The sequence below is a fragment of the Astyanax mexicanus genome, chromosome 4, assembly GCF_023375975.1.
Source record: "Astyanax mexicanus isolate ESR-SI-001 chromosome 4, AstMex3_surface, whole genome shotgun sequence".
In the NCBI taxonomy this organism is placed as follows: domain Eukaryota; kingdom Metazoa; phylum Chordata; class Actinopteri; order Characiformes; family Acestrorhamphidae; genus Astyanax; species Astyanax mexicanus.
Genome location: NC_064411.1, coordinates 6,564,318 through 6,579,654, shown reverse-complemented (window position 1 = coordinate 6,579,654; position 15,337 = coordinate 6,564,318). Strand labels below are relative to the sequence as shown.

General features: G+C 37.6%; 4 protein-coding genes across 9 annotated transcripts in view; 2 read left to right on the top strand and 2 right to left on the bottom strand.

The window, feature by feature from the left end:
- LOC111188977 (NACHT, LRR and PYD domains-containing protein 12) overlaps positions 1–15,337 on the top strand; it is a 900,554-nt gene that overhangs the window by 438,095 nt on the left and 447,122 nt on the right. The gene's annotated exons all lie outside the window — the stretch shown is intronic.
- Positions 1–15,337, bottom strand: part of LOC111196387 (NACHT, LRR and PYD domains-containing protein 12-like) — a 798,826-nt gene that overhangs the window by 504,694 nt on the left and 278,795 nt on the right. The gene's annotated exons all lie outside the window — the stretch shown is intronic.
- The window catches only part of LOC111196674 (gastrula zinc finger protein XlCGF49.1-like), a 238,905-nt gene that overhangs the window by 137,603 nt on the left and 85,965 nt on the right, over positions 1–15,337 (top strand). The gene's annotated exons all lie outside the window — the stretch shown is intronic.
- Positions 6,626–13,439, bottom strand: LOC125801130 (uncharacterized). Of its 2 annotated transcripts, none has more exons than XM_049477287.1 (10): positions 13,178–13,439; positions 10,100–10,208; positions 9,366–9,709; positions 9,074–9,257; positions 8,891–8,977; positions 8,605–8,750; positions 8,429–8,518; positions 8,022–8,326; positions 7,412–7,627; positions 6,626–7,269 (listed from the first exon to the last, which is right to left on the bottom strand). In XM_049477287.1, exons 1-10 carry the CDS (start codon positions 13,183–13,185, stop codon positions 6,857–6,859), a joined length of 1,902 nt encoding a protein of 633 aa, XP_049333244.1. In that variant the 5' UTR covers positions 13,186–13,439; the 3' UTR covers positions 6,626–6,856. The 2 variants fall into 2 exon arrangements, with proteins under 2 accessions (XP_049333244.1, XP_049333245.1); XM_049477288.1 differs by lacking the exon at positions 13,178–13,439 and adding an exon at positions 10,680–11,794.

Here is a 15,337-nt window from a genome sequence, read left to right as displayed (position 1 = left end):
CTGACCGGAGCTCTACAGCCAGTGTCATATCTCTGATAGTCTCCTCACATTCTGTGCTGCTGTGCTGTGAGGTCAGTTCAGTGCGCTGTAGCATTAGCTAAACGCTAGCATTAATCTAATTACGAAACTTAAATGATCTTGTAATTCAGAGGATCCAGTGATGTTCAGGAGGAAAATGTGCACAGATTAAAATGTGCAGAATCCTAAACGTGAATTTAGCACAAAATGTGATAGATGTGAGTTTTTGAAAAGCCTGTTCATTTTTGCCATTTACAAAAACAGTTCAAACATGGAACCCCAAATATGGAAATAAACAATGTCACCGACTTCAAAATGATGCAACTAAAAAGGCCTATAGGCTCTTTTCACGCGGCTGCCATTTCTAATTGAAAGTGAGCCTGTGATGGGAGGAGGTAGAAGTAAGTCCACATTCAACAATGGTGTGGAGCACATATCTTCAGCTATTACCACGTTTAACCACGAACGATCTAGAAAAAAAGGCTGAAGAGGGATGTTTACTAACAAGAATAGTTTGTTAAAATGATACAGCAACTGTATAGAGGAGTACTAGCTAATGCTAGCTATCTGGCGCTGGCCCGACTCTCCAAGCCCGGTGAACAGTGCTGCTAATGCTGCTAACCCGACTCTATAAAGCCTGGTGAACATTATGTAACTATATAAATATATAATTCTGGAAACCTTAGTTCTTTAAAAAATTCTAAAGCATTAGCAGTACTTTTGACAAGTAATAACTAGCTAATCCAGCTTAAATTAATAAGTTATAAATAGGTAACCTAGATTTAATTTATAAGTTATAACTAGGTAACCTAGCTTTAATTTACTAGTTATAACTAGGTAACCTAGCTTAAATTTATTAGTTATAACTAGGTAACCAAGCTTTAATTTATTAGTTATAACTAGGTAACCTAGCTTTAATTTACAAGTAATAACTAGCTAACCTAGCTTTAATTTATTAGTTATAACTAGGTAACCAAGCTTTAATTTATTAGTTATAACTAGGTAACCTAGCTTTAATTTACAAGTAATAACTAGCTAACCTAGCTTTAATTTATTAGTTATAACTAGCTAACCTGCAGCATTAGCAGCACTGTTCACTGGGCTTGGAGAGTCGGGCTATCTCTATACAGTTGCTGTATCCTTTTAACAAAACTGCTCTTGTTAATAAATATCCCTCTTCAGCCCTTTTTTCTAGATCGTTTTTGGTTAAACGTGGTGCACATACACAACAAAAATAATCCCAGACGATTATTAAGCATCTGAAACTGCACATATATCTATAAAACATAAAACAGAAGTAAACACAGCACATGAACACACAATTTCAGGCTCAGTCACATGTAGTGTTTTGGTGCTGAAACGGCTGTACCTCAGAGCTGATAACCTGACCGGGGCAGAAATAATTAATTATTAGGCAAAATATGCTTCAATACCCGCTAAAAATGCACAGAAGAGTGACTAGAACTGATATAAGAGCTCATTTTGCCAGTAACTTTTCTCAAAAATACCTATATTTGCTTAAAACAGCACTTTTTCACGGAGCTCCTCAGCTCTGTTTACCTCCTGCGCTGCATTCAAGCTCCTCTGGAGCTACGGGGGGCGCGGAGGGATAATTAATAAATAAAAACAGCAGTTCTCTTGTTGGTGCAGGGAATTGTAGTTCAAAATAGAATCACAGAACAATAATGACCTTTTTACTGTTACAACACATCAAACAACCTCCAACAAGAGAGAGAGAAACTTCTCCATACCTTCTGTAGTTCAGCTGATCCTGCTCTTACTCCGGCGCTCCAGCTACAGACCCCCCAGCTCAGCCTCATCCGGGTTATGTAGAGCCCCGCCCCCTCCCCCGCTATATCACATTATACCCCATCACCGCTAGAGGGAGCCCGCGAGGGAGTCCTCAATGCATGGAGCTGAATGGAGCTAAACAGCTAAAACTCTCATTTAAAACACTGTATAACTACTTCTCTGGAATTTTCCTTTAATTTTACAAAGTAGAACAAAGTATTTCACCAAAATAGGAAAGAAAACGTACCCCATTATTTCCATTTTCTAAAACTAATGTTTTTTATTCAGTAGATTTACTAGCATTACTGCTACTGATGCTGGAGTTACACCCAGAGCTCGTTTAAATTATTAAAACTGCAGTTTAAAAAGTGTTAATAATTATCTCTGCGGTGATGAAACAGTTATAGTTGTTTTGTTTTAAGGAAATTAGTAAAAATTTTATTCTATAAAGTATCAGATGTTTATAAATTATTATTTTGCAAAATAATTTATAAACGTTTGATACTTTTTAGAATAAAAAAATGTTTATAGGTTTTTAGACATTTCAGACTCTGTCAAGTGGCTTGAGATTCAGAGCAGATTCTGAAGTGGGTTTTTCCTCTATAGAGATTCTCTGATTGCTCCTGTACAACTCCAACAAACAGCACTTACTAATTACTACCGAAAGATCAGTGCTGTTGTGACATTGATTCTGGTAGAATTATTTTTTATCTAAATTTCATTTAAAATATTATAATTACATTTTCTTTGCACTTATCTTCTTGATGTCCTGCAGATTCTTGAAAAGGAGATCGTACTGCAGCAGATCTTGTTTGTTGCTCACCTTGTCTAAAGTCTTACTATTTATGTATTCTGAAAGCTTTCCATAAATTGAGGTCATTCACACCTACTCCCTGTAAAGTCACTCTCTGACATCACAATGGACCATCCTGATTTCTGTATAGAAGGGTACTTCACACTTGTAAACGCATTTTAAACTTCATATTCAAATATCAGTTTAAAACTAATAATTATAAAATACCAAGGGTTTGTTTAAGTTTATTTCACCCCATTCAATGTTTAATGCATTTATTTAAGTAGTAAATCTCGTTTTATTTGGTGACTTTTTTCTAATTTAATGGGGACAGCTGGGTAAACATAAAATTAAAAGGATGTTTTTTGTGTGTCTTGTTCACATTTTATACATCGGTGTTGTTTGGGGTCAATTTGACCCCAGGCTATTTAGGCTTTAAAAAAAAAAAATAAAAAAAATCAGAATTTGACACACAGTTGTGTTGAATGATATGAAAGTCATAATGACATGCAATTGTATAATCTTAAAAAAAAATAGATCCCTAAAATAACATCATTATAACTGTATTAGTGCAAGAACCATTAACAATTCATGTGACAGGGGGGCGGGGAAAACATAATTCTCATGAGAACTTGATATTTCTCATTCTGTGGAGGAATATATTGTTCCTACAAACATATTGATAGTTCACACAACATAGTGGAAATGCAGAGATATAAAAGGTTTCACAGCAGCTTCTAAACCAGTTCTCTATGTGTTCTGTCTCTCTCTCTTTCTGCTCTCTCTCTCTCTACTGAAAATGACGTCTAAGAAAAGGTTTTCTCTCAGTGAGGATTTCTCACATCTCTTTTACCATGACAGAGACATAGAGGAGAATGTGTCTGAGAAAAAGGAGGACTTTAGAGAGGATCCTGATTATAATGAATCCTCCTCTGATGAGAATGAGCCCTTTACTGTAGATCCTCTTCTTGTGTCTCAACCAATAGAAAACAGACTACCTTCCAAAAGTAAAAAGTTATTATGGTCTGTCTCCCCACTTGGAGAAAATGATAAACTTAGTGCTGCTAATGTAATCAGAATAGTTCCAGGTCTCAGCAGATACGCTGTCAGCCACGTCCAAACATAAAATCAGCATTTGAGTTCTTCAGAACACCATCAATCTAAAAGGATAAACTACTGTAGATGATACGTTTAGAGGGAGGTGTGTGTATAGAGGGGTAGTTGGAAAGACTTGGATTTAATCCCACATGTAAGTCTACATTGTGTTGCTCAGTTTGGAGAGTACAAGTGAAAAGGTGAAGAAAGAACAGGTGTTTGGGCTGCAGATGCACTTGTTGCAGACTCGTCATCCATTTGTGATACTCCTGTTCTATGAATGCTGACGGAAATCTTTGCAGGGCTTTGTCTTTTGACAGTCATGTCTGCCCTTGTGTGAAATGCACCAGAAGAAATGTTGAAACTTGGATCATTTTTTGCATCAGCTTCACAACAGACAAATTTTGTGAAGACAGAAAATGGGGGAAATGTGACTTTGTGTAGTTTCTTGTATTGAGATCCATAAGAAATCCATATTTCCTGCAGATTGTGAGGTAACTTTTCAACAATTGGATTAACACCCCTTGATGTGTCCAAGTATGAAAGTCCCAACAAGTAGCCTTCTGACTTTGCAGACTCCAGTTCAAGCAATAAAACTCCAAGCTCTCTAAGCTTTAGATGATCTTTGTTGCTGAGTTTATGGAAGTTTTCAATTTTGTCAAGAAGGGCCTTTTCAACAACTTCAGGGGATCCCTAGGTCTCTTCTTATCTCTCCCAAGCTTTCTTGAGACCAATATCAGGATACCTGACATGCACAGCTCGGATTCTCTTTACATACTCAGCTGACTGATGTCCAAGCCACTTCATAAAAAGATCTAGTTCCTCACTTGGAGATTGGCATTTAAGAACGAAGTCTTCCAAGCCCATTAATTTTCTGGGCGATCGTCGAACCTGAGGAGCCCCGAACTTAACAGCTCACGACGGATGAGGAATTTGGCAATGTCACTTACTGCGGTGTCTTCATGTGGAGCAGGATGTGTCTGAGAAGCTGTATAAGCTTGTGCAGGAGGATGCTGATCTGTAGGATGTGTTAAAGGTTGCTGATTCTTTTCTCTTTTCAGACCTTTGGGATGTGATGTGGCCTATAGAGCTGCACTTTCACCATAATATGAGAGACTGGGCATAGGTGGTTCAGAGCCTGCCTGGACTTGATGAGCCTCATCTTCCTGTTTGACATAGCTTTTTTGAGGAATGGGTGAAGGTGGTGGGCACCGGTGTGCTTGTGTTTGAAAATGCTGTTCTACGTAATTGCTGGTGTGCTCTTTTGGATCTACTGCAGGTAGATCAATTGAGGTGTTCTTCTGACTTCCATCAAAGTTGAGCTCTGCAGCCTCCTCAAATACTTTTGCTTCAGCCAAAGCAGCAGCGACCTCTTTTTCTTGTTGAATAGCCATCAACGTACCTTAAAAACGTACGAACCTTTTCTAGTCTAACAGCTGTTTCTTTGTCGATGAAACTGGCTCGTGCACGTGCTGCCTCTGCTCTTGCTCGAGCTTGAGCAGCAGCCATACTAGCAGCAGATCTTTTTGAAGCCAAAGATGAGCTAGAGGTGACTGACCTCATCTCATGAGTTTGCTGTCCCTCTGTTTTGTCTGCTCCTTCCATAACTATCAACTTCTACAAGGCTGATGTATAGATGAATGCTTCACCACTAATCCTGTGTTAGGTGCCCGCTTTGCAGTGTTTTTTCAATATTCTGTCCTTATTGCCTGTAGCTTAGCACAACTTGACAGATAGCTATACAGTTGGGGTTGAATAAAGAGCTGGACCAAAGGTGTTTCAGTTTCTTCAGTGTTTAATTTATCCAGATTCCCAATTTCTTTTTGTGAAACTGCAAACAAACATCACATATCTTAAGTTTAGGAAAAAACATCAGTACAATGACAAAATACACCAATATACTAGCAAAGCACCCTGCCCTGTATCCACAAAGAATCTAACATTACCAACAGCTCACAAATGTGTTCAATACTCTGCTCATCCACATCTCAAAACAAAATAGACAAAGCTTTACTCACAAACAGTGATGTCCAAGGCACACAACGTGAGGATGGAGAGAGATGAAGCCACCTGCTTCATCACACACACAGCTCAATCTAAAATGGCTGTACTGACCTTTAAACCTCATCATGTGATTTAACTAGCAAATCAGACTTAATCAAAGGAACAGTTGACAAACATTAGCAGTGCCATCTAGTGGCTGAGATATAAAACAACAGTCAGAACAACAGTGTAAAATGAGTTTAATTATATTCAAATAGGTATTAGGTTAATGCGGAGAATTGGTAAGTCAAGGTAATGCACTTCATGTGGGTGTATTTAGGTTTATTATTATTACTATTATTATTATTTTTATTCAAAAACTTAAAATATACAATTTGGTAAACAAAGACACTTTAGTAAACGAATTCCCTAACTCCCTAACCAAAGGTCTCAGATAGCCCAAAATGTGTCAATCTGTCTGTCTAGTCGCACTAATAAACCTACTTATACCGAGAAATACCTAGGTCGGGGTATTTATTCGTTACATTTTGAATGGGGAGCTATGAGGAGAATGACACTCGACTTTTGAGGGGGTTCCCTATCTCACATTGCTTCCAGATTATGGCTACCCCCCCCCCCCCCCCCCCCCCAATTTTCTGGGATGCTGAACACAGCTATGCAGGCCCCATGTAGGTCCGACCTATGGAACTATGCCAAACATATTTAGATTTGGATCACAATTCCAGTATATAAGACTACACTGAAATATTTTGGAATCGGGATGTTGAATGTTAAATGATTTGACCAAATTAAATAAAGCCCAATGCTGCAAGATTCCTCACAGATGGGGAAATAAGTCTTTTAAATTGGAAATGGCATGGTGTCATATAGGTGTGATGTAGAATGCTGTCCAATTCCAATATTTTTCAACAACAAACACGCATATGACTTGATAGTTTGACCAATTTATTAAAAATGAAAAACTGCACAATTCAATTTGTCATTATAAATGCTATATGCATGTGCAAATAATCTACAGTGTGTGTGTGTGTGTGTGTGTGAAGTCTAGTAGGCGACAGTACAGGTACAGAATGAGTTGTGGTGCAGGGTGAAGTAAAGTGCCGCGTGCAGTGAGTTCGTATGAGATGGCAGAGGGGTAGGTTGTTGTCCAGGAATTCAAGTATTCAGCCAGTCCAGTCCAACAGTTTCGCCTCCAAGTCCCTCGTCACTGAGAACACCGTAGTCCCAAAGTAGTTCCTCGTTGACCTGAATGTCCGTTAGCGCGAGGAAAATGGGATGCCATCTTGTTCCCTCTGTGAGTGGGAGTTTGAACACGTGTGGCTTCACATTTGGACTTCTCCGTGAATGGTTCATCCAACGACCAAACGTGTCCTGGTGTGGGTGACACTGGCATGGAGAATGTTGGGCGTCTATGCAGACCTTTTCCCCACGTCCCGCAAAGAAGAAGACGTAACAGGCTTCGTCGAAAAGCTGTTGCATTCTCCGATTCCCTTCTTCTTGGGTGACGTACTCTCCATGGTAGTCGCAGACCACCTCTCCCTTGGAAAAGGGCATTGTCGCAATCACCCCTTCAAAAGAGAATAAGACATAGTGGTTAGGGTGGTACTATTAAAAAGAATTAATGGTTAGGGTGGTAATATAAAAAATGCAAACAAATTTTAAAATATGACACGTTTAATAGAATCCTGGCATAATATCAAATGGCCTTACCTTTGTTCTTTGGTGGCCCAAAGTCTTTCAGGCAAAGTCCTTTCCAAGACTGTTCCTGAATACGGCGGATAATGTCTGGACTCTTGATGTGGTCCTTTACGGGGAGCCAAGACTTGACCACATCCATGGCGCTTGGACAGTTGGCCGACCAGTTCTCAGCACGGAGCCGATTGTATACCCTGGCCTCTGAGGGGCGGTTCCTGAACTTGCACTTATCTGTGAAAAAGAGAGAGGACATTGTAGTTGGTTAGAACGTGAGTATGTGACAGAAATACACGTATGGGTTATTTTATTACTTGTGTAATAGAGTATTATTACTTAATAATTGAGTTTATTTGTTATCACTTTTTTTTGTTTTAATTAGCTTGGAGTCCCAGTTCCTCTGCCCAGAGGGTGGGTGTGTGGCCATTGTTGACAGCCTTCAGCGTCATTATGGCCAGCACCACCCTTATTTGCGGGAAAATATTTTTTTGTACATATATTTATGTAAAACAAATGGTTCTAAATTGATACTATTTTTTTCTTCTTCTTCTTCTTCTTGCATCTTATATGTATATAAGACTTGTTGCCCAGAGACCGTGTGTTGATAAAAGAGAGAGGAAGTCATTACCCAAGATATACTGGATGCGCTGTTCCCGCTGGACTGTCCTCCATTTGTTGTGAAAGTAACGGAAGGATTCACGATCAAATCCACCGCCGACAATTTCCTCACATGTGGGTGTCGTGGCATGAACAGTCACCGGAAACAGGTCAAGAAAACTAAGCCAGGTGGACTTAGCCCTCCGCTTCCTTGCAATCGAAGAGGATGAAGGGGAGTGGTCCCTCTTCGGAGCCTGTGGCTGTCCAGTTGCCTGTCCCACAGCGTCTGAGCAGGAAGGCTGCTCATCATCCCCCTCTTCAGAACCTGCAGCAGAGCTAAAAGATGGGGCGAGTGTTATAAAGACCAATCCATAAGTACAACAACAACAGTGAAAAAACAACAGCGTTTGTTATATAAGATGCCTTGCTTAAAATTACCTCGGCTGGCAACTGCTGGCAGGGGCAACTGCTGGCAGGGGGGCAACTGGGGCAACTGCTGGCAGGTCGGTCCCTGAAGCCTGTGGATACCTGTGTTAACAAAAGACACACAATGTTATTATAAAGCTATATGTGGAGCAGTGCTTTTGAATGAGCCTTTAATCTGATGGACTTACAGTTCCCATAGCCGCTTCATATCATTAGGTAGATTCACCACAGGAACTCCTTTCTGGCTCAGAAAAAAGATGCCTCCATCATGAACATCGGGACTGGACTTTTTGACACTCCATGACCTGATGTGAGCGAAGTACATCTCCAGCCACTGTATTGAAAAAAAAAAATAAAAAAGGAACATTGTTCATTTATTGTCTTTGACAAACTACATTCAAAACTGAATTTAAAATTGTACATCTATTTTATATATATATATATATATATATATATATATTATACATTTTGTACCTCTTCATGTTGGGGAGTCAGGCTGATGTCAAAGTGTTCAAGGAAAATGCCACTGGTTGATGGGGTTCGAGAAACCCAATGCTCTACCTGTATGGGTGAAAAAATTATATCTTCATTAGCCAGTTTGTCTTTATAAAACATTTGAGAGAAATGCAAGGCATTAAGGACAGCAAGAAAAGCTACCTTGAAGTTCAGCACAGCACTCTGTGCCAGTTGATGCTCCTTCAGGAGTATCGCCTCACAGACGTACCGGAACAGTGTCTGCTGACTCTCTTCCACCTGTTGTCCCATTCTCAGTCTACGGCTGATATCGAGGACGCCAGATTTCGCTAACTCGAGTACTTGGTCGTAGTCAGGCGTTGAAGATCTATCATGAAAGATAAACATGAAAGACCGAAAAAAACACATTAGAATATAGACATGAAAATAAATATGAACTTGTAACTAACAGTGCTATTTAGAAAGTGCCACTCACTCGTCAGCAGCAGCCAAGTCCAAGCGAGTGGCCATGGGCACGTTCGGACTGCTAGCCCTCAACTCTCTCAGGAGAGTAATGGCTTTTATCCTCTGTGCCGTCTGGATGCATCTCTCCCTGGCCTGGTCGGACAGGTCCCGATGGCAGTTGGTCAGATGGCGGTCAAGACGAGTCTTCTGATACCCACATCCCGGAACAGGACACGGAGATGTCAGGATCGACACTTTCTGATTCGCCAGCTGAATCAGGATCTTCTTCTCCTCTACGTTTTCCACGTGATGTACTGTGGAAAGGTGCGCAGAGATGGAGGACAGCATCTTCTTGCAAACTGGACAGGGAGCCATCTGAAATAAATGAGCACATTTTTAAACATAGGACAAATAAATTGTGCTATCCAGCGCTTTGGAGAAGTTGAAAAGTGTATTTTACGCCAAAGTGCCAATCAATAAATAAATATATAAGTTAACCGAAACTCATGACAACAACATCTTTTGAAACACACATTAACTTATTGCCAATCCATACCTTGAGTCAACTTGCTTTCTATGGTGTACAATTTAAAAAATTGTAACGCTAAAAACTAGCTTTAACTATAATTACATAAGGTAACTTGCATTTTGACGTTTTAACTTGCCTGGTCAATTCAGCTAAATTTATTCTGCATTTTCTGTTTAGCTAGACACCAGTTTAAGGATAGCATCATAATCTATTAGTGCTAGGTAAATTTTACTCACCAGAGCTTCTTGATCCTTGATCAGCAACGGAGAACAAGCAGTCGGCAGTGTAGCTTCAGCGGTGTGTTCCTGGATCAGCAGCGGAGATTCAGCAGTCTGTTCCTCCAGTCTGTAGGGAAAGAAGTGAACTAGTGAAGAAGTGTGCTTCTACTTATACCTGTATAACGGGGGGCGTGTTCGCACCTCAAGTGCTTAACATGTGAATAGCTGATGGGTCCCTAAAGTGTCCTTACGAGGCTGCTGATGAAGGAGGGAGGTACTCTAAAATTTGTAAGATTGGGTTTTAAGAATTTTAAAAGACAAAATTTCTTTAAAATTACAAGTTTACATTACAAGTTTACGTTAATGACTACTACTTATATAATATACAAATAATTCTACAGCAGGTTGTTATACATCTATTAACATACAAATGAATGCAACTGTTGAATTTAAGAGGTAACTAATAAGGTAACTTGCATTTTGACGTTTTAACTTGCCCCGGTCAATTCAGCTACATTTATTCTGCATTTTCTGTTCAGATACACACCAGTTTAAGGATAGCATCATAATCTATCAGTGCTAGGTAAATTTTACTCACCAGAGCTTCTTGGTTAACACACCTCCTAACTCCCCAACCAAAGGTTTTAGAAATGCCAAAATGTGTCAATCTGTCCGTCTAGTCGCCCATATAAACCTACACATACCGAGAAATACATATTTACCATTATTCAAAAACTTAAAATATACTCTTTTGTGAACAGAGACCATTTGGTGAATGAATACCCTAACTCCCCAACCAAAGGTTTTAGAAAGCCCAAAATGTCTGTCTGTCTAATAAACCTACTTATACCGAGAAATACCTAGGTCGGGGTATTTTTTTCGTTACATTTTGAATGGGGAGCTATGCACCTCAAGTGCTTAACATGTGAATAGCTGATGGGTCCCTAAAGTGTCCTTACGAGGCTGCTGATGGAGGAGGGAGGTACTCTAAAATTTGTAAGATTGGGTTTTAATCTTTTTAAAAGACAAAATTAGTTTTAATTCAAAAACATGAAATATACACTTTTGTTAACATAGACACTTTGGTTAACACACCTCCTAACTCTCTAACCAAACGCTGGCCCTTATAAACGCACTGACGCAAATAAAGCTAAATATCTCGGCCACAGTAAGTCCTAAAATCACCAAAATGTTATGGCTATATCGGACAAATTTTACAATGTTAGCTAGTAAAACCCTTCATCCATATAAATAGTTAATTTTATATGTCTGAAATAAAAAAAAAAATAGAAAATCTGAAAAGCGCCTAAAAATGTTCCTGTTTTTTTACCATATTTTGGCCATTACATGTTCAATTGAATAATTAAAGTGTCTTAAATGAATTGTGTAAAGGCTGTTAAGTAATATTAATTCATAGATTTGACTCTGAGTTATTTAATATTAGAGTGATAAGCCTTCAAATGTGAGTATGTAATTTCAGGCGGAAAATGGTAAAATAGGCTTGGAGCTTAAGAGGTTAAATAATAGTCTAGTACCAGGTCACCAAATATTAAAGGAATGTTTATCAAACAGTGTTTGTGATGCATTTAACCCCATGTCCTCCAGATTCAAAATTTATATTTGTTGGCTTGTTTGTCTTCTCCAGATAGCCATAATTGAAAGCATATATCCTGTTTAACAAGCCATCTTTACAGATGAAATGTTCAAATAGCAATTTGACCTCATATTGACCAACCCCTTCCACAATATCATGCATGATGTCAACAGCATAATTTTCTGCAATATTGAAATATTGCAGTGTATTAAGTATGCTATTTCTCTTAATGCCAAATGAAGAGGGCAATGTTTGATCATCGACCAAGACAACACAATGCTGTTCATTCAGAACAGGTGATCTTAGGGTTAAACATGAGTCATCTTCTGAAAAAATCAACTGAACCAAGGATTTTTCTATTAAGAAAAATCTGCAATAAATATTTAGATTCCACATACCCAAGAATGCTATTCATGCCCGAGTTATCACCAGTGTACCACCTATGCAAATGAAACAGCAACCCCAGTAATCTTATATTTTCAATTCCCTCACAAGAGGTAGAACAGTGATAGCAGACGAATGTTCATTAATGTAGAATTCACCATGTGAGGGAGATTTCTAAGGATAAAGTAAAGGCAGCCAACTTTATGTATCCTTTTTTTAAACCTAGATGATTTTCACACTCAAAATCATCAAAGTACAGTTGTATTTGGAGAGCACACTTGTTTCTTAAAAAAAGATTATTTGTGAAGTAGCTTCTATCACAGAAGTCCTCATATTTGTCAGACGGCTCATATTTGGAACATATCACAAATATTCTCATTCTTGAACATGAACCGGAGTGTTCCCAATAAAGGAACATGTATATGAACTCGACAACAACTGGAATTTGCTCATAGTTTCCAATTCTGCTATTACGTCTGCTATCATACCTTACTCTTATACACAGGTTAACAGGCTGTACTATATTCCATTTTTCCCTGAAATATATTGATTATTTGTTCCATTTGCTATTGGAATTAAACTGGCTAAAGGGATTGCCCACCCTTTTAAAAAAACTGTTGTATGGCTGATCTGGAGGGATCATCATCTGAGAGTAAATTCAATACTTGTTCCTGAATATTACCTTGCATATCCCCCACAAATTCCTCTAAATTCTCCACTGTAGAAAGAACTACAGTATTTGGTACGCCACTTCCTTAAAGTTTGACCATAATGGAGACACACATCTTAATAATAATATATTATATACATATCCGATGACAATGTTTGGCAATCACACTAATATTGTATTCCAAAAAGGAGCCTTACTTTTGATACAGAAAGTAAGAGCAGTCAATTTTTGAATCAAGTAAACAATAAAATGTGTAGTGTGAAAGTTATTGTACATTTTTATATATATCTTTTTCACTCACTCTACACATAAAATATTTAGATCAGTTAAAAACTCTCTTGATCCATGAGAAGTAACACTATTAGACAACCATACGTGACCCTCATAATCCAAATCCATGTAAACAAATAAAACATTACAAAACAGGTAAACAGATTTGTATTCTCACTCATTCATAAATCACTGCAGTGTCTGTGTTCCACCAGCAGATGGCCTCCAAGCTCCACCAAAAAACATCTCCTCTAGAAACCTGATCAGGAGCAGATAATAGCAGCTGCTGAATAAAATCATCTCAACAAACAAACAAAAGAAAAAGTTAATGTAAGAACTTACTGTATCTGGACCTGTAATATATTCACTTGTTTGAACACACCACACAAAGCTGACAAAACAACAAGTCACAAGATTATTACACACAAAAAATAAGTATTACATAGAAAACTATTACATTAAAAATCCACACAAATTCACAAATTATATATTATATTGTATTATATACAAATATTTATGATTAATAAAGTAAATCAAACAATTGCGTCAAGGAAATTCAAAACACGTCACCTCCTGCCTTAGACAAACACTAAAACTTTATTCTTACAAAAAAAACCTGTCATAAAACATTATTTTAGTATCTGTAACAATGTTGTAAATCAGTGCGTAAGAAGCTGTGTTGAGTGCGCACCGCATTTCCGCAGCGTGAGGCTATTTTTCTAGATTTTTTATCTTGTACACTACTTAGGGAGCCTAATGAAGAAACACCATGTCTCCTATAGGAATAAAATACGCATTATTAAACACATTATGAGCCACCAATATCAGGGTAAGAGCTGTTATTATTAAAATAAAAGCTTAAGTGAATATATTTTTCAGTTAATATAGAGTATTTTAAGCTGAATGTAAAATAGGGGACCCTTTAATTCAGCAGGTCTTGTCTCTGAGGGGCACCGAAGTAAACAAAACTTTAATTTCCTAAAAAAACATTTTCTTTCAAAGTCAAACGAGCGCTGGACTTTAATCTACACAGATTTCTCTCCTTAAAACGGATTATTTGGGTGAGTAAAGCTCTTACATTAATTTACAGTAAGCTTAGACTTCCACAATTTTGACTGAAATGGCTGAAAATAGAGGCCGCTACGCTAGCTAGCGCTTAGCTACCTAGTTACAAGCCATAGCAACCGCTCACATAGCCGAGTTCTAACACCACTGTGGCTAAATACACTAATTACAATATAAAATACACACACAGGGGACAGTATGAACACCTACCTGCTGTTTTACTGCTGTTTTTAGCCTCTTTAATTCTACATGCTAATCGCTAAATTAGCTTCAGTCACCTAGCTTAGCTAGCTAGCTCAGAGCAGGTAGATAACAAGCTGCCACTCTAACTTATCTGTGTCTGGTGAACCGTGTTGTGTAGTAAAACTAATATATTATATTATATTAACTATATATATATATATATATATATATATATATATATATATATATATATATATATATATAGTAGCAAGGAACAAATTTTTTGACAAAAAAAGTTTTAATTACCTGGATCCTAGTTTTATAATTTGCAATTTTCCACTGATTTAATTTATTTTCAACTTCCAGTTAATTTCAGCACATTTATATTTTGTTATAAAGTCCTATAATTTTTATTTGATTTTTAATTGCTAAGTTCAAAAATAGAGGATCATTTTATCCCATCCAGATGTCTTCTGTTTTATCCAAATTGAATTTTGCTCCTGCTACGTCTTCATAAATTCTATAATCCTGAGCTCTTTCTGATTTCTTACGATTACTGTGATGTCGTCATCAGCAAAGTCTGTAAGTTTAAAAGATTCTTTACCTAAGATATCAATTCCTTTAATTCTGGTATAATTTTTTATTTTATTTAAAAGAGGTCTAACTGCTAACACACACATAATACTGCACTTAAAGGGCAGCCTTGTTTGAGTCCTCTATGTGTCTCAAATTCTGTTAAAATCGCTTTAGCATTAATTTCATATAATAACTTGATCTTATGAAGGAAATTTGGTGGAAAACCATAGTGCTGCAAATCATTCCATAAATATTTCCTGGACACATAGTCAAAAGCCTTTTTCTGATCTAAAGTAATTATCTAAAATTCCTTATCATTATTTAAATTCATTCATTTATTATAAATCAAGGTAATCACAAATTTAAAGAACAAGTCATTCATTTTTCCATCTCTAATACCTTCATTAAAATAATTTTGTAATAAACTATAATAATGTCTTATAACATTTCGGAGGTTAACCGTCTGGTCCTGGAGTTTTCCCATCATGTAAATCCTTATTTACTTCAACAATTT

Bases quoted from the DNA above. Each gene is read 5' to 3' on its own strand.
- LOC125801130 (XM_049477287.1), bottom strand. The intron at 9,258-9,365 runs GTGAGTGGCACT...CTTTCATGATAG, and splicing joins GACTTGGCTGCTGCTGACGA to ATCTTCAACGCCTGACTACG. The intron at 7,628-8,021 runs GTAATGACTTCC...TCTTTTTCACAG, and splicing joins GCGCATCCAGTATATCTTGG to ATAAGTGCAAGTTCAGGAAC.